General features: G+C 42.7%; 1 protein-coding gene across 3 annotated transcripts in view; it reads right to left on the bottom strand.

Annotated features, from left to right (window-relative positions):
- SORCS1 (sortilin related VPS10 domain containing receptor 1) overlaps nucleotides 1-18,968 on the bottom strand; it is a 597,227-nt gene that overhangs the window by 26,538 nt on the left and 551,721 nt on the right. For all 3 annotated transcript variants that reach the window (XM_033183443.1, XM_033183451.1, XM_033183459.1), the window contains exons 21-23: nucleotides 17,934-18,057; nucleotides 11,595-11,707; nucleotides 6,891-7,022 (exon numbers count right to left, since the gene is read on the bottom strand). In XM_033183443.1, the coding sequence (XP_033039334.1) occupies nucleotides 6,891-7,022; nucleotides 11,595-11,707; nucleotides 17,934-18,057 (369 nt within the window). The remainder of the gene's footprint in view (nucleotides 1-6,890; nucleotides 7,023-11,594; nucleotides 11,708-17,933; nucleotides 18,058-18,968) is intronic.

Here is an 18,968-nt window from a genome sequence, read left to right as displayed (position 1 = left end):
TTTTCCACACCACTTGTACAAGTGTTTATCCTGTATTTTTTCAAACGATTACAAGTTGTTACGTATATTCTAAAGTATATTATATATGCTGTGAACACTATTTTGGTAAAGTTGCTTATTTCTTACTATCTTTTCTAGCAGAGCACATCTTAGGTGTCAGTGCTGGTATCTTCATGGAAAGGAACATGGAGCTTAAAGGAAATACCAAAGTTTATTCAGTTAATATTTGAAGAGTTGAGACTAGACTTTAGCTTTGTTTGACTCCTAATCCTAAAGTATCTCCATTAAAAATATTTTCCTTGAACAAGCTGACAGACTTCTTTTGGAGAGAAGTCTGGCAAGATAGGTATACAAGATGAGAAAATACAGCACTTTTATTAATTATGCTGCCTTCTCTCATTCATCTGTGAAGCACCTGAAGTTAAAACATCAGTTCCAATATCCAGCGACTGATACGGGCTACAGGAGTGGGAATTTCCTAACACCATCCTCAGAGGGGGCACTTTCTGTTCACCAGCTGCATAATTGGGTAACGTTTGGGAGAGTCTTCGGCTATGGAAAGGAGTAGAATAAACTGCATTCTACCGAAAAGTATGGCAACAGCCTAAATGAGAAGAAAAACACTTGCCTGGTAGAGACTCAAGTGAAATACCGTGTGATTTCTAGGAGGGAGACTGAACCTGCTAAAGCAAATTGAATTTATTTCTTTTTCTTTTTCTGTCTGGTGAAAAGCGTGTTGTCTTAACAAATTTCATTTATCCTGTACACAGTCATCCCTCTTCTGCTGCTTTCCAGCACAGTCCATTTTCTATTCCACATCAGCTAAACAATCACGACCATAGAAACAACACATCATTCTTGGTATCTGCCTATTTGGTGAAAGATGCCTATTATTAAAGTGCAATCTACATTTCATTTAGAGTACCACTTAAAAGGACAGTGGAGGCTCAATTTGAATTTTACGAAAGCTACCATCAAAAGGATGTCTTGGGAGGGACCTGCCGCAGGGAAAACACCAATGTTCCTCATTGTCATCTTCACAAAAGATGAAGATTGAATGCAACACTCAGAATCAACTAGATATGGCTGTGGTCAGGGCCTTCAATCAAGAAAGGACAACTTTTTGCTCACACATTGTATCCATGGCAGCTACACAGTGGTGTTGGGCTCACTGTAGTCACAGAGGGACTCTGGCTGGTGGAGCGGCCATCGCAAATATTTCCATTCACTACATACGGCACAAGAAGGAAAAGGAGCTAGCAAAATTCTACAATGTGCATTTGAACACTTTAGCTTGGAAGTGGCACATATCACTTCTGCTCCTACAGTCCTGAGGCTCTGCCCTAGCAGAAGAGGCTCATGGGTACAGCCCCATCATGTACCCCGAAAGCAGTGGGCTGGAAATATTTAGCCACACAGTGATGATTAACACACAAAGAACATATTCAACCAGGAGCGGTGGCTCACGCCTGTAATCCCAGCACTTTGGGAGGCCGAGGCGGGTGAATAACGAGGTCAGGAGATCAAGACCATCCTGGCTAACAGGGTGAAACCCCGTCTCTACTAAAAATACAAAAACTAGCCGGGCGAGGTGGCGGGCGCCTGTAGTCCCAGCTACTTGGGAGGCTGAGGCAGGAGAATGGCATAAACCCGGGAGGCGGAGCTTGCAGTGAGCTGAGATCCGGCCACTGCACTCCAGCCTGGGCGACAGAGCAAGACTGCGTCTCAAAAACAAAAACAAAAACAAAAACAAAGAACATATTCAATGCCTAAACAATTTACAATGAAACCAAGAGGGGGAAACACTGTCAGATGATCAGAAGGAAAGTGGCAATTCTTAAAACATGAAAAAATAAAAGTTTTAAGGACAGTAGAGTAGTTTATAAATTCATAGGACACGTAACCCAAATAAGTGGTACAAGGTAAAAATACAGATGCAAATGTGCTTAGACAAATTTATTAATGGCAGAGCTACACTGGACCAAAATACTAATATTTATTCTGAAGGTGGTAGGAGGAATGCAAATCTTACTGAACATAATAGCATTCTGGTGCCATGTTTAGAGAGGGTGTTGCCTGGGATGACCGGGGAGCTGGCTTAGTTGGTCAATCTTGATTCCATTACACTATTAAAGTCTCTTCAAGTAGCAGTTGAGGAATACTCTTTTTGTATTAAACAGAGGAAGATCTTTCCCAATTCACACATTTTTTGCATTGAATGACAGGGAAGCAATGGAGCCAAATATTAAGTTCTAATTAAGAGTAGCTCAATTTCATTCCTTCATAACACACACACACAAATTTAGCCTGATTAAAGTGCCTAAGAGGTCTCCTGGATAATGGTGCATGAAGAAACAAATCAGTCATAAATATGTGTTTCCTTTGGATTTCCCATCGCCCACTTTAAGCTTCTCTCTACCTCCTCCTGACACATTGGCTCTGGTCCACATCTTACCTGCTCCACTTTTGGTTATAGCTCTCCTACTTCAGTGACCTTCCTTGTAAATTCCAGAGTACTTTTATAATTCGACTCCCCATGTTAAAAAGATCTAGACTGATAAGCAAACTGTGTGGATATGCAGAAAATAGAGATTATTAGTTCCATTTCATAATACATTTCTAATTTCTTAAAAGCTGTCACCCTGCTCTCTGTTCAAATCTGCCTTTCCTTTCTTCCTTAGGTTTCAGGTTCTGCATCTGCCAATCGTGTAGAGTAATAAAAACAGCCAAGGAAGAAAAATATATATATTTGTGGTTGACATTTCTTCCACATCTTTTTTTGTTCTTTTCAGACGTTCTAATGTCCTTTAAGGATCCTGAAAGACAACACACCTAGGCTCCTTATCTCCTCAGCACAGCATTACAAACAATTGCGATAGAGCGTGGTGGTCTTTCCTCCCTACAGGAGAGACAGAAACAAATTTGTTCACCCCTGAGGATGCCGAGGGGAGCAAGGAAATGGGGTGCTTGAGGGGCAGGGCTTGCTCCACATCTGAGCAGCTGGCCTCAGGACAGCAGCACGCACTACCCTTGAGGAGACCAGCTCAGGGCATGAAAGCCTTTTCTCACTCACCACAGATCCTAAATAAAGGCTGGTGGAACCCTCCCAGACAGAGGTCACTTGATTAACCCAGCCCACCTCATCCTGATAACAGGGTCAAGTACTTCTCACTGTGAAGAATTTTCAATTTATTTCACAGACAAGATAGCTCGATCCAAGTCTGCATTGCTGCTCCCCAGGAAGGCTCTCGGAAGAAGCTAAGGAAGGAGGACTGAGAGTCCTTTGCTGGGGCCCTGCCCTCCCATTCTTTAGGACACATCTGTCTAGGATCCCAGTTCTTTCACTGCAGGGGGATCTGCACTGTACCTTTACAAGAAAGGGGCCAAGGCATGAAATGAGGGGATAAGGACAGCCCGACTCAAGTTTCAGCTGAGATTTAGAATACAGCCTTCAAAGCAGGGGGTTCATTTCTGTTGTTTGGGTTTGTTTTGCATTTGTCTTAAATTTCTATATAATTTATGACACCGGAAGTCAGTTGCATTTGCCTCCCAGCATTCCCTCTCCCTTCCCCACATTGTTCTTTGAGGAATCCATATGCTTGTCTAGTCCTGGTCCATTTGGTTCAGGGAGGGTACAAAACATCTGAGTTGTCACTGACAGCACATTATCCCCTTGACTGCAGGGACTAACTAAGAGATGCCCACTTTAAACAGGTCAGACCAGCGCAAATTGTGAACCTGGAGTTCTCACTGTTGCAATCAAATGAGAGGTACTGTCTTTGGGGTTGATAAACTGGTAAATAGAAGTTGGGGATGCCTGTGGCCATTCTTGCTTTCCTATGTGTTGGTTTCATTCTCAGGCCAACTTCCCATATGGTAGCCAGGAAAACAGATGGAGACAGAGGAAGAGAGGGAAGTAATTTGGTGACACTTTTGAGTGGTTCTGAATTCATCTGTCTGAACTGTATCTCTGGACTTCTCAATTAACTGAATTCAAAAACTCCCTTTTTTACCCATAAAGTTAAGTGACTAAGTCAGAGCAGACAATGAAAGGACCCCTCCTGGATTGAAAACTACGGGTCTCCAGGAGACGCCCCTGTCTCACAGGGTCTAGACATGTGCCTTGGTTTAATAAGTTGATTTCATGTGCATTTTTCCATCAGGGTAATAATGTCCTCCACAACTAAGACACTAATTTCTAATGTGCTATGTTTGGCATTTGTAAAGTCACTGTGTCTACTTTGCTTTGAGTCCTGGAATAGGCTGATACACCGGCAATTTCCTTAAACAAATTTACAGTCTCAAGCTTGGTACTTTACTTTCTTTTCATGCTATAAATCTGCATACCTCGTATGAGCTCATGCCATTCAGATACATTCTTTCCTTATTGTCCTTGTTTTTCTCTATTTTGAGTAATTGCATTCATTCGTCTGTTTTCTCTTATTCCCACCATCCTCTCTTCCAATACATGCCCTTGACTATACCAGTCTATTTAATACGCCTAAACTTTTTTTTTCATTTGCCACATCTCTTCTTATCATATAATGAGCATGAATGTAACCATTATCTCTATACCGCCAGTGAACATTTATAAGGCCAAGTACTTTGCTATATCATTTCTTTAATCCTCTCAGACACCCCATGAGATAAGTGTGACTTTGGCTCAATTATTCAACTTCTCTTGTCCTCATCTTCCTCATCTGTAAAATGGACATAATAAATATCAGAGGCGAAACTAGGAACTGGTTGGTATTTATGTAAACCTGTGTTCTAACAAAATAGACTCCTCTACATGTGTGACAATTCTAAGTCACACAGCCTTCAAGCAAGATAGTGGGTTTCAGATCTCTGATGACATGGTTCACCGATGAGTGATACAGGCTGCCTTGAGGGCCACACTCAGCTCTCTGAGAATGCTTTTGCAGGAAACACACAGAAGAGATGGAAAATGAAGGGAAACAAGAAGTCTAGAGAAAGCAGGTAGTCAAAGCAAGACATATCCGTACATAAATATAAGAAGTTTCACAGAATGGACCCCTCTTCTTTCCAAATTTCCCCTCAAAGAATGAAGTAGAAAATACAACACTTTTAGAAGAAAATATGGAAAGTGTGAGAAATAAAAGTGCACAATGTGGTAACTAGGAAAAAAGGTGACTCTAAATCTGTACCCTCTTCCATACTTGAAAAGATTAAAATCTGGATTTCATGAAAAACCAGTAAGATTTAGAGGAGGTACAACTGCAAATATTCCTATCTAAAGGCTTTGGATAGGGATCTGCTTTCCCTCTAGGTTCTTGACAATGCCGTGATAAGAACTAATCTATTCTTTCTCCCACCAAAATGCAGTGCAGATAATAATTTGTAGAGTATGATGGGAAGCTGAGGTGGGGAGCGAGGTTAGATGCAAATCTGAGGGGTTACCAGCTGTCCACCCTTCAACTCCACATCACTAGGAAATGGGGTTCAACAGGGCTTTCTGTGAGAGCTCTGCTCTTCATTACTTGCACACAGAGAAAATTATGTAGGTGAGCCTTCTGCCAAGTTAGAAAGTGGCAGCTGAAAAGAGGGTGTGTGCTAGGAGATGGGCCATGCCATAATTTGGGGTTGTTTTTAACAAGACTATTACAGAAGGTTCTCAAGTCATCCTGGAAGACTAGAGATCATGGGGCTAGAGTATGGGTTTAGTAAACAGAAAATCTCCAAGTACTGGAAGGGAAACAGCTAATATTTACTGAGGGGCTGAGAAGAATCTTATTTTTAATCTATTTACCTGGAAGAACTGAGAAATCGAAATCATTTTGTTTCTAAAAGGGCAACTAGACCAAGACTGATCATTTTAACTGAACGGACAAAGAAGAATAACAACAACATAATAATCCCCACTACAGAGATGGGAGAGTCTTTTAAAGTTAAAAGGAGGAAAGGGAAGAAAAAAGAAGACTAAAGGGGAAAAGAGAAAAAGAGAATCACACACACACACACACACACACACACACACACACACACTCAAATGCTCCAGAAGGTAGTGGAGATGAGGAGGAGGTGAACCCCACAGGGCAGTAGAGCTGCTCTGGAACCCATGTTATTCATTACAAACACAAATTAGATCATAAAATGATTAGTTATTTGTATAAAAGTTGTAGCTGTTAAAAAAGATATACGTATCATGTCATTTGATTCTCACGGCACTCTTGCAACAAGTAAGATATTGTTTAGCGACTTGCTTTTTTTTCCACTTGATATCATGGACAATTTTTTGTGTCAGTATACATAGATTCATCTACTTCATTGTAAACTCCACAGAGTATTCCACACTGTAAATAATTTAGCCATTCCATGCTGATATGGTTTGGCTGTGTTCTCACCCAAATCTCATCTTGAAGGACCCAGTGGGAGGTAACTGAATCATGGGGGCAGTGACCTCCATGTTGTTCTTGTGATAGTGAGTTCTCGCAAGATCTGATGGTTTTATATGGGGCTTTCCCCACTTCACTCTACAGTTCTCCTTGCTGCCGCCATGTGAAGAAGGACAGGTTTGCTTCCCCTTCTGCCATGATTGTAAGTTTCCTGAGGCCTCCCTAGCTATGCTGAACTGTAAGTCAATTAAACGTCCTTTATAAATTACCCAGTCTTGGGTATGTCTTTATTAGCAGCGTGAGAACAGACTAATACACCTACCATGAATGCTCTTGCATGTGCTTTTGGTGAAGCTATAGTTAGGATCACCAGTTTATGGGTCAGAAATGGAGGCTCAGAAAGTTGAAGACTCCACAAACAGTTGGTGCCCTCACTCTTAAGCCCCAGTTCTCCAGAGACCCCTCAGACTAGCAGTGGGTATGGCTTTGACTGCAGAGAGAAGCTGAAAACGCCTCCTTTTTCAAGGAACTCACCTGCTCCAGGTCATCAGCTGACCTTTTGTTTTCTCCCGCTGGATCCTGATAGGGTAGGACAAAGAGTTCAGCAGTGGTGGGTAAGCCGGGAAGCACCGCCACCAGGATGTGTTGACCTGGAACCCCTGTGGCCTGAGGGACAGACAGAGGGGCTCACATTAGTGCTGCAGACAGGAAAGCTGAGAAGGGACCAAGTATTTGGTGGAGGGATCAGGGGTAGGCAGAAGACACAATGAGGGGCCTTGAAAGCAGAGGTCTGGGTGTATCAGGCAGAGGGTATGTGAGAGGCAGCACTGGGCTATAGGTCCAGGCTCCAGAGTCAGGCTGTCTGTGATTTAATCCCAGCTTCAACACCATGAGACCTTAAGCTCATTGCTCATGTTCTCTATGCCTACATTTCTTTAAATAGAAGATAGGACAATTGCAGTACTTGCCTTGTGCATGGGTGATTTTGAGGATTAAATGAGTTACACATGAAGCATTTATGGTAGAGCCTGGGGATTCAAATGTTAGCTCTTCCTCCTAGAGAGCACCTCCAAGGTGGGGACCATGCCAGTGAAAAGACCTTATCATCTGCCCCTCATGCCTTAGCCCTTTCTAACCTAGCTTCCTCTTTCGTCATCCTACTGAAGTTACTCTTCAGTAGACCCAATCACATCCTAACCACCTAACCTAAGAGGACACCCTCATATCACCACCCTCAGGAGGGCCCTGTTGACTTTTCTGCAGCATCAGACCTGATGACCAACCCTGTTCCCTGAAGCACCCTGAGCCCTCCACTTGGCCACACGGATTCTTCTGTTAAAATTACAGATATCACTCAAGGACTTCTTGTTTATCCTAGCTCACTGTTCTCTCTCTTGAGCTTATACCCCAGGGTTTCCCCTGAATTCTCTTTCTAGATGCTTCTAGAATCAATAGCTATAATCCTAGCTTCTCTCTCCAGCAGTCCGATTTAGATCATGTTCCCTTGTCCAAAATGCTTGCAAGAATTCCCATTGCTAACAGGATTAAGGACATATTCAAGGCCTTCTGCAATATGGTCCCACGCTTCCTTTCCAAACTAATTAGCCACAACTCTTATGCTCTTGCCAAATGGGATGATGTACAATTTCTCAATATTTCAGCCTTTTCCTGCAAATGTTTCTGTGTATGTTATCTCCACCAGAATGTCTTTTCTCTGCCTTTGCTACTTATCCTTCATGAGTCATCTTAAAGTTTATTTATTTCATTATTTCCCAATTAGGTGATTCTTAGTTTTTGAACTCCACTGTGTTGCGTTTTTTTGAAGTAGCAAGAAATTCCAGGTATTAGGTCCTCACCTAATGTTGTAAGTTACTTAGCACAATGCCAGGTACTTCCTGGGTACATTGCGCTAAGTAACTTATATTATTTTATGCGACCTCCAACAACATTATTATTATAAGTAACTTACTATATTATTTTATGCAACCTCCAACAACCCTTTGAAGCAAATATGATTATACCTCACTTTGCAGTGAGGACATATCACATGCTGGGGTCCTCAGGAAGCTGACCCTGAGTTTAGAATGCAGGATGCTTATTAAGAAGTGCTCTTGGGAACAACACCTATGTGAGCAAACAGAAGGAAACAAACATGGACAAGGGAAAAATTGAGCTGCCACGTAGGCCCATGACAACCTCAAGAGATCCCAAGGGGAGACAGAATGGCCCTTCAGAGTTGTCTTAAATTGGGCTGAGATGTCCAGGACTTTATATAACTGCACCAGCCTGTCATCAGACATGAATCACCCCAAAAAGTGACGTGACTTGGAACCAGGCTGGTGAAGACTGCTCATAGCTCTTCCAGAAAAGACAACAAGTGTCTCCCTGAACAGAGATCTGGGTGGTGCATCTCAATTTCCACTCCAGGAAAGATGGTGGCTGTAGGAAGATTAGACAGTGGCTCAAGGCCATCTAGGAAGTGACTGTTGATGCTTTTGAAGCCTGGTCTGACTGTGAAGGCTGTGTTGGGACCCTCTGCTCTGTACCTCCCTTCTCCAGACCCTGACAACAGCTCCTATTAAAGCAAACCCCATACTGTTTTATGGCCTTACTAGACTGTAAACTCAGAGATTGTGCCTGAACAATCTTCATTGTACACAAAAATGTCTATAATGACATTCAATTAAAGATTTCATTGTGAAATGTCAGTAGCAAAAGTCATTTTGATGAAGAAAAGGCAAACAATTTAATACCAAATTTTGTTTCATAATGAATAGGAAGAAAACTGCAAATTAGCTGACTCTCAGTTGTACCTCTTATAGGGTTTATTAGTGTACACTTGGCAATGTGGTCCCTTGGGACTTAAGAAAGTGGCCAAGGGCAATTACTGATCTCAAAGTCAGTGTAAATTGCTAGGAACCAAGCTCTGCATCAGCTGCCTCTTGGGATCAGGTAAGTAGGGAGCCTTGGAAACTAGAAGGTATTAATACCAGCACCACTGCTGATATAACCCTGCCCTGAGGGATATTGAGTCAATCTGTTTATTCTGCATATTCCTGATTATCCTGCACAGCAGGCTAGAAATATTGATGAGCAGCAATTTCTAGCCTAATGGGCAGCTGGCAGAAAGGTGGAGGTACAGGGCGTCTGATCTCTAGGTAATAAGTGTGAAGAGAAATCCGCCTGGAAGGCTGGACATTGCTGAGCTAATGCTTGGCTGATAAGTCACCTGGGGGAGGACTTATGGGGATGCTGCAGATGAGAAGAGATGGGCAGTGGGTTGATTAAAGAGCATAAGTCATCCTTCTTGGACAGCAGAGGACAAAAACCAGTTGTTACCCTAGAGACAGATGGCTCAGGGCAGAAAGGCCTATTCCTTTTAGGATTGTAGTCTGGTAGTTGTGCCTTCTGGTGGTGATAATGTGTAAGCACCAATCACGTCACAGATGCTGAGAGCCATAGAGACAGAGGTGGGTGGCATTGTCCAGAGGCACATGAAGATATCCCTTCTTTACCCTAGTATTCCATCTATCCCTGTTTCTCTTTGGAATAAGGGAAAGGATGGCCCTAGAATGAAGTGGTTAGGAAACCACAAAATCAAGATTCAGACCTTAATGGTTTGACTCCAGAAGCTGATCTTTTAAGTGCATGACCTTGGATGAGTAACCTAATATCTCTAGGTTTCATTTCTTCACCTACAGAATGGGAATATTCACAGTTTCAACATCATAAGCTTATCTGGGGGATTAAATGTGTTAAAATAATGCAAAGCACTGAAGAGAGTACCCAGAATATTTTAAGTGCTAACTAAATATTAACAAAGGTAATGAAGACGGGGAAGACCAGCTCCTTGCAAGAGGCTGGATGTAAGATCTGTTTTCTGAGCAGGGGTTATCTGAATGCCTTTATTTCATCATCTTTTTGTGTCCTGTGGCACCATGTGTTGGGAGCAGGAAAGAATGTTCAGCAAACCTAAACTGATTTTCATTCTGAGCTAACAATATACCCTGGGAGTAGATAACTCACTTCTGATTTTCGACGTTTGCACAATAAGCTCAAGCTGCCCCATGAGCGGCTATCCCATTCCTCTGCTCACTCATGAAAGTAGAATAAGGGGCCAGGCACGGTGGCTCACACCTGTAATCCCAACACTTTGGGAGGCCAGGGCAGGTGGATAATCTGAGGTCAGGAGTTCAAGACCAGCCTGACCAATATGGTAAAACCCCATCTCTACTAAAAATATGAAAAAATAGGCATGGTGGCAAGCGCCATAATCCCAGCTACTCGGGAGGCTGAGGTGGGAGAATCACTTGAACCTGGAAGGCAGAGGTAGCAGTGAGACGAGATTGAGCCACTGCACTTCAGCCCGGCCCGGGTGACAGAGCGAGACTACATCTCATTAAAAAAAAAAAAAAGTAGAACAAGGAGGGGGAGATGTGCCTAAAAGAAGGTGTCTTCTCTAATTGCCAGTGACATTTGCTCAGGGAGGGATAAACCACAACCACCCTGTTATTCTCTGAGAAACCTTAGGAAGCTTTGTCAAATACACAAAAGCCCAGACATTGGACTCAGGCCCTTAATTTCCATTTTGCAGCTTCATCCTCTATTAGATGTGAGAGTTTAGGCAAGTGACTTAACCTCTCTAAACCTCAGTTGCCTCATCTACAAAGTGTGGGTAATAATTCCTTTTTGGGGCTGTTACAGTAGAGAAATGTCTTTAAAAAATGGGGAAATAGACCTATGACTAAGTGTCATATACTGAATGCTCACTGCACTGTTACGCTCACAGTAGTGGAAGCTGGAACCTGGGACCACTTTTACTAATTGTATTCACCTGAGGACACTTACATGCTGAGTCCCTTCACTGGCATGGACAGTAGCTGGTTTTATACTCTTCCTAATGGCCTAACTGTGAACTCTGCTACAGAAATGTAGACAAGGGAGTTTAGGATGTCTTTGTCCTCCTTCTCTAAGCAGAATAAGCGTCTCAGGGGCAACGACCCCATGTTTGTCCATGGTTCCATAGCTGCATCCCCTTTAGTGCCTTTGATGTGTCTGCATGTGTGGGGCTCAGCTATGCAGACATCAGGCCAGTAAACTGAACTTCCCATGGGCCCTAGCTTCTCCCTGCTGGGTTTTTGTTTGTTTGTTTGTTTTTTGTACAAAATTCCCCTTTCCGTGAAATTATTCAAGGAGAGAAAAGGTACCCAGGCAAGAGGAGAAACTGTGTGCACTCACTTCCACCAGGGATTTTTTGATGACTCGGCCAATGTCCCTCCTCCACTCAGGGATGTCTGGGTTGTAGTCATCCAGGTTTGGAGAAAAGGACAAGCGAAGAGACCGGAATTCCTCTGCGGATATAACAGTAGATAGATTACTATAAGTCAAATAGTCCTGTCTAGAAGTTTGTTAGATTATTTTGTGCAAAATGGAGGGTCCTTCCCCTTCACACTTACCATACAGACCTTTTTAGAAGGCAAGTCATTACCCTGTGCATATCTCACCAGCCCCTTCTTTTCTTTTTTGTTTTATTGTTTTAAGGAGCAGAGAGTTTAATAGGCAAGAAACAAGGCAGAAAAAGAAGGAATAAGCTCCCCTGTACAGAGACAGAGGGAGGGGGCTCCAAAGCTGAGAGAGGCGAGTCCCCCAACCCCCCTTTTCCCTCTTCCCCTACTTTCCCCCTTCCTCTCCTTTCCCGTCTCCCCCTTTCCCTCTTCCCTCCCTTCCCTCTTCCCCCTTCCCCACCTTTCCCACCTCTCCCCTTCCTCCTCCCCCTGCACTCCCCCACCACCAGCAGTGTGGCCTTGGATACCAGCCAGTTATATGAGGAGGCAGTGTCTGATTTGCATAGGGTTCAGGGGACTGGTTTGACCAGGCATGTCATTCATGATGGAGACGGGGGGGGGGGGGGGGGGGGGGAACTGACCCTCCCACCCTAGCCTTTTAATATGCAAATGCAGGGTGCCACATTGTCCTACACATGTAGGGATGTGTAGGGGCAACCATGTTGCCAGCCACATGTGAGGGCAAGGGCAAGAAGAGGGCGGGAAAGTGCCATGTTTGGTTAGACCCAGTTTCTGATGGCCAGCATTTGCATATCAAAGGTTGCCAGCCAGCTCTAAGAGCTGGCAGCCCTTTATTTTCTAAACCAAACCCCTAACTTTGTTCCATGCCTATCTTTGCAGCCTTTGCCCATTATTCCTAGTTCTAGGTTCTGTACTCCTGCATAATAAATGATCTGGAGCAACCCGAATGCATGGCAGGTTTATGACCCCGGGCCTTTGCACACACTGTTCTTCTGCCTCGAATGCCCCATTCTCCCCACTGTCCATGCACAAAATATTCAAGCTCTAGTTCAAGCACTCCCTGGCTCACTACCCTCTCCCATCACATTTTAATTTTCTTTTTTATGGCACTACTCTGTTTTGTACATACTTTTACTATTATTATAGGATTATGGAATAATTATGATGATGATTAGATATTTATAATTATCACTGTAATCATTCTATTGCTATATTTTGTTTGCGTGGAAGTTTCATTTAATGGAATTTTATGTTATTCAGGGATTTTCTTCATTGTCTCTGTAGCACCTGAGTTAGTTTGGTTCTCTAGGAAGTAAGATGGTGATTACACAGGCAAGGATTATATGAGGGGAATTCTCTGTGTGAGAAAGTGGGCAGGGAGCCACAGGAGTCAGGGAGAACCATCAGACCACCGTGCATGCATACAGGAAAGTCAAAGAGAGGAAGAAAGGTGGGTGACTACTCTGCAGTCTGAGGAAGGTTCAATAAACCTGTTCAGGAGTCTCGGAGCCAAAGTCGGCTGGCAGAGGAGTCCCCTGCATCCCAGGAATGGTTCAGCCTTAGTATCCCTGCTACACTCTGTCATCGGCAGGGGTAAGTCCCTGAAAGGTGGAGCCCTAGCCCTAGCTTGGTGATAAGCTTCAGAGGACAGCACTGGTGGCCTTGGTTAATTAAACTCTCCAGAGCTGGAGGTCTGTGAAGCCCATTCTTGTGGCCTTGACACCCCTAACCCAGCATAGTGTTCAGCACATAATAGATTCAGATCATATGGCTCCCCCTAAAACCTGCCAGTGCCTCCACATTGCATTTAGAATAAAATGTAGATTCTTACCACAGCCTTCCTGGCCCCACATAACCTGGTAGGGACTTCCTTTCTTTCCTCCTGTCCTAACTGGCTTTCCTGCACTCTCTGTGCTCCAGGACCTGTACTTCCCTGTGCTCAATTCTGCTGGCTCTGTCCATACCAGCTTTCTCTACTCCACTGGACTGTAGCAAACTCCCCTCTCATCATTCAGTCTCACCCCAAGAGGTCTTTCCAACCACCCAACCTTAGGTAGCCTCCCTTCCACCATCCCATGCTCCCCTCATCACTGGACGTTTTGTGTCTTTTTCATACTCAATGCTATTTAAATTATTTTGTTTTCATTGTTATGTCCTTCAAACTGGAATATAAGCTCAATCAGGATGATGGCTCTGTGTTCCTGGCCCTTGGGACAGTGTCTAGCATACGGCAGGTTTTCAGTTACTATCTATGAGTCATTTATAATGAATAAACATTTGTTGAATAAGTGTATACTTAACTTATGGTGGAGGCTCCTGGAAATTAATGCCTTTATTTATTTAATAAACATTTTTTATGTTAAGCACGCCCTTTTGTTTCATTAGGAGCGCTTAGAAGCGACGTTAGGGATGCCAATTTACCTTCAGGAAGCATAAAAGCTCACTTGGACATTTCCTAACAATGCTAAGAAGTTATCAAACACATGTTTTGAAGACTCTGACATTATAAGTTATGTTTTCATGGCAGTTAATATATTCCAAAGAGGTATTGTTCAAAGCTTGACTACTGTATGAGTCACTGGTCACCTATGTGAATACTACCTGATGGAGAACAATGAAATGTACACTAATTAAATGCTGTGGTAAACAGCAGTGCCAAAGAATCACCCATTAAGTCCTCACTTTTTGCTATGAAGATACAAGTTTACGTCATTCTCACTTTCTCTGTACCTCTTACCAAACTGCAGAGACTTCATCTACAAGGGAGAATGTTTATCTTAGTAAAAGGACACAAACGAGAAAATGATGCAGCTCCCTCTGTAATTACTTAGCATACTAAACAGCATGGCAGGGAGGGGGCAGGGAAACGTTGTACTTAAGTTGATTCAAGAAATAGGGGATGGGTGTGGGAGGACTGAAAAGGGTAAACGCCAATAATATATATTTTTTGCAGTTGTTGAGAGAAATAAATTCTATACATTTGCATATTTTTATTTACAAGCAAACCTGTGCCCTGGAGCAAATGAGAAGAAACAATGCAAACTAGATTTTCTTTCTTTTAATTGATTGTGTCGCTTTGGGTAGACAAACCTTCCCCTGTCAATTTCCCAAATGTGATGTTTTTTTCAGTCCTATCATGACAAGTCTTCATGTTCCTGTCAATCTCACTAAACTTCAAACAAGTTTCTGTTTCTTCCTGACTGTAAGCTCCTGGACTCGCTTTTCTTAGAATATTCTGGAAAACTTAAAATTGTAAATTCCTTCTCTGTCCCTTGAGATGTAAATCTTCTACAACTCATGAATGTCCTTCTCAAGGATCTAGGAGCCATTCCTTTGAAATGTAATCATCAAGAAAGATAGCACCCCTCCCTATCTCCCTGTCTGTGCTGGAGAGTAGGAGAGTGACTTCCTTAAGCAGAGATTAACTCACACAGATGGTCTAATCACACTGAAAACCCACATGCTTCCTAAAGTCCTCCAGTATTTTCCCACTAGCTAACCCCAGTGTTTACAAATCTTCCTGCCTTTTCTTTCAGTTGGGTTCGATCTTTCCTGTTTAACTTTGCCTGGTGCAACTTTTGCTTAAGGAGTCACACCTGTCATTAAAACTTTCTGATCATGGAGCCAGGTGTAGTGACTCACGCCTGTAATCTCAGTACTTTGGGAGGTTGAGGAGGGAGGACTGCTTGAGGCCAGGAGTTTGAGACCAGCCTGGGCAACATAGGGAGACCCAATAACTTTCTGATTATGTATATGAATCTCTGGATAACTCATCTGGCCGAAGACAAATTAAGGATGGCTGATGGTGCAGGAATTTGGTTAGAAGAGGAAGAGAACCTTGTTCAATCTCTTAATGAAGAGACATATGATAACCTATTTTTATAAAGAGGGATTCACCCTTGGGTGATACCTTTAAAGAAATTGTAGAAAGAGGAAGAAGCAAGCATAGCAAGGCATGGGAGGTGCTTACAAACATGCCCTCTGGATTCAGAATTCTTAGCTCTGTTTATTATACTTATCTCATGTTTTCTCATCTGTAAAATGTATAATTATATAATAGTTCTCATAAATCTGAGCAGACTTAATAAAGCAGATCAAACCAAGTGCTTAGAACAGATGCCAGTGGCTAGTAAAGTCTTCATCAATGTTAATTACTATCACCACCACCATTGTTATTATCATTATCTGTCACCAAACAGCAGAATGACTTTAAGCCAGTAATTCCCTATGTCTGGGCCATAATTTCCTATCTATAAAATGACGGGCTGGACCAGATAAGGCCAAGATTTAAGGTTATCTCCATGATTCTAATGACATCACCAACATGCATTACCAAGAGGACATCTGTTGTGTTAATAGGTCAGTGCCCGTTAGAGCAACCTGTGACATCCAAGAGGGAGAGAAAGGAAAAACAACAACAACAACAACAACATCCACTGAAAATAAATGTGAGTCAGTTAAGTAGGATAGTTTCAGTGCATAGGCCCTGAGTCTAGATGGGTTGGGTTGCAAACCCAGCTACACCACTTGCTAGCTGGGGCAAGTTATTCATCACTCTGAAAAAATGGGGGTCATAATATCACCTGCTTTACGCTTCATAACAACCCTAGTTGTTAACAACTCGGGTTGTTATGAAGAATAAATGCATTCTCAGCACACAGAAAGGAGATGGAGAAGGGAAGAGAGGCAGACTTTGCTGCACTCTACACAGCCACTGTTCGACTGCCTCATACCTTGCTAATGGGACATTGGTAGGAAAATCACAGCCCTGGTTTATTTCTTATTATCTGGGCTGATCAAGCCTTTCAGGAGGCAGGGAGAGAGAAGAAATTATAAAATCTAATACTCAGCCATGAAAGGAATAGTGTTAAGGCCTTTTGATCCTTAGATGTGTTCAAAGTTGCTTATAAGTTATTTTCTGATTTTGAAGGTCAAGTTCGCAAGATGAGCATTAACAGAACCTGACTCCTCACAGGACAACCCAGTTCCAAATTATCTCATCAAAATCAATTGATTCTGGAACTGGCCAATTGATATTATTTGGACCACAAGCTAGGCTGTCTGTCTCTCTCTTGCTCTCTCTCTCTTTTTCTGTTATTCTTTCGAGATGGAGTTTCTCTCTTGCTGCCCAGGCTAGAGGGCAATGGTGCGATCTTGGTTCAGTGCAGCCTCCGCCTCCCGGGTTCAAGCGATTCTCCTGCCTCAGCCTCCTGAGTTGCTGGGATTACAGGAATGTGCCACCATGCCCGGCTAAATTTTATATTTTTAGTAGTGATGGGGTTTCACCATGTTGGTCAGGCTGGTCTCGAACTCCTGACCTCAGGTGATCCATCGCCTCGGCCTCCCAGTGCTGGGATTACAGACGTGAGCCACCATGCCCAGCCTCTCTCGCTCTCTTTCTCATCCTCCTTCCTTCCTCCCTCCTTCTGCCTCCTCCTCTCTCTGCACAGCATTTCCTTTTCCTATGTAATTTCCACTTCTTATATTTCAAAAACTAATTTTTCAGGATTCATATGTACCATTTCCATATTAATCATAAACATTTTTGCCATGTACTAGTAACAGTGCATATCCATATGACTATCTTTCTATGCAGAAAAAGATTTACCAAAATGAAATCAATCCATCAAGTGTCTTTTTCTTTCCAGTTTTCAATCAATGACTCCATCTTTTCATTTCAGTACATTTTCATTCCATCTAATACTGTGACCATATTCAATTTCCCCAACTGATCACAAAATTGTTCCATAGAGCCATTTGTTCAAATATCCAGTCTGTGGCTATGCACAGCATCTAATTGTTATGACTCTTAACCTAGCAGAGAATTTTTTTTATGATACAGATTTGTGGAAGAGATTTTTAAAGTATTTAGACAATGGCAGATTTCCCTTATTAATCAAGAATTTTAAAGTTGAACTTAAAAAAAAGAGATTCAACATTAGCTATTTTATTTTGTAACTGGTATTCAAATATTACTACCATTCTAAGTAAAATGAGTTAGCCTTACACATCCTAAAATCCACTTTACCCTATGAGTGAGTGAATAGTCACTCCACCTCTAAGAAAACCCTTTCTGGATCCCATCACTGTTTTACCAGTGATTCAAATTTCCCTGCAGGAGGAGATGAGACTTGCCTCAGCTCTTTCTCAACTACTGCCCTCCATTCTCCAGGTAAAAGTCACGGCTGAGGGATGGTCTCGGGAATCATGGTACAAGAGAACCTCCTCTGAGCATGAAGACAGCAGCAGATCCACCGAGATGGGCACTCACCATATACTGCGATGGTCTTTGTGTCTTGTAGGATGGCATTCCCAGCTGAGACCTGCACTGTGATGGTATTCATTCCTTCCGAAGTAAATCTGAAAGATATGCTTCCCTCCAAGGTGATCAAAGGCTAAAATAAACAAGGGCCCAGAGTGAAGGGAAAGTTCTTTAGTTTAGTTGAGACAGCCGTTAACTCTGAGCCAACAATAGGCTGTCTAACCCAGTAGAGGCTCTTCCCGATGTACCACAATGGCACTGGGTCCCTCTATGCCTCCCCATCATCTCAAGTCCAAAACAGAAAAGAGGCTATCGGAGCAATGACTCCAAGCAAGTCTGCCTATTCATTGTGAATTCCTGATATCACCCTGACTCAGGGCTGGGGAGATGGATAGGTCTTGCTTGCTGGTGGGATATATGTCTCTCTTTATGCATGACCTACTCATATCAAGCAGATCCCTAATACAAGGAAACGATCAAAGCAAATGAGAACGGGGGCTCATATTAATCCAGATGAAAGCAGCAGTCACTGAAAATCTATAAGCTGCCATGTGTTCATCTCCAGGGTGTACGATTTCTGTAGAATTACAATGGAACATGAATCTGGTACACCAAAACCATACACTAGTTAAACAGCAGTGGCCTTGTGTGCTGGCCCCCTCTGAGAAGCCTCATCAGCAGTTTCCTGGAAGTAGCTGCTGTGGAAACAAGCACTAATTGGATAGTGGTTTGAGGATTCAAAACAGAAAAAAAAGAAAAAAAATTTGGAGTGGTGCCTGCAATACAATCGAATGCTGGGGTCCTAGAGGAAAAAATATTAGCCTACTGACCTCCCTCGACACACACCTCACAAACATTTATTTCCCATCTTTTCTTAATTAATTTAAAAATCAAAATTCATTTAATCCCTGTACGGCAGAAAGAAGACTCAAGCCCAGCATGAGAAGCCTTTTCAATGGGATCTCTTGAGAATCTGGTTTTCTTTTAAAAGGAAACATATGAAAAATGAAAAAACAATAGGAGGTACAAAAGAAAGTTGTTCAG

The sequence above is a fragment of the Trachypithecus francoisi genome, unplaced genomic scaffold (genome assembly GCF_009764315.1).
Source record: "Trachypithecus francoisi isolate TF-2019V2 unplaced genomic scaffold, Tfra_2.0 Contig01579, whole genome shotgun sequence".
NCBI classification, from domain to species: domain Eukaryota; kingdom Metazoa; phylum Chordata; class Mammalia; order Primates; family Cercopithecidae; genus Trachypithecus; species Trachypithecus francoisi.
This window is presented reverse-complemented; position numbering and strand designations above follow the sequence as displayed.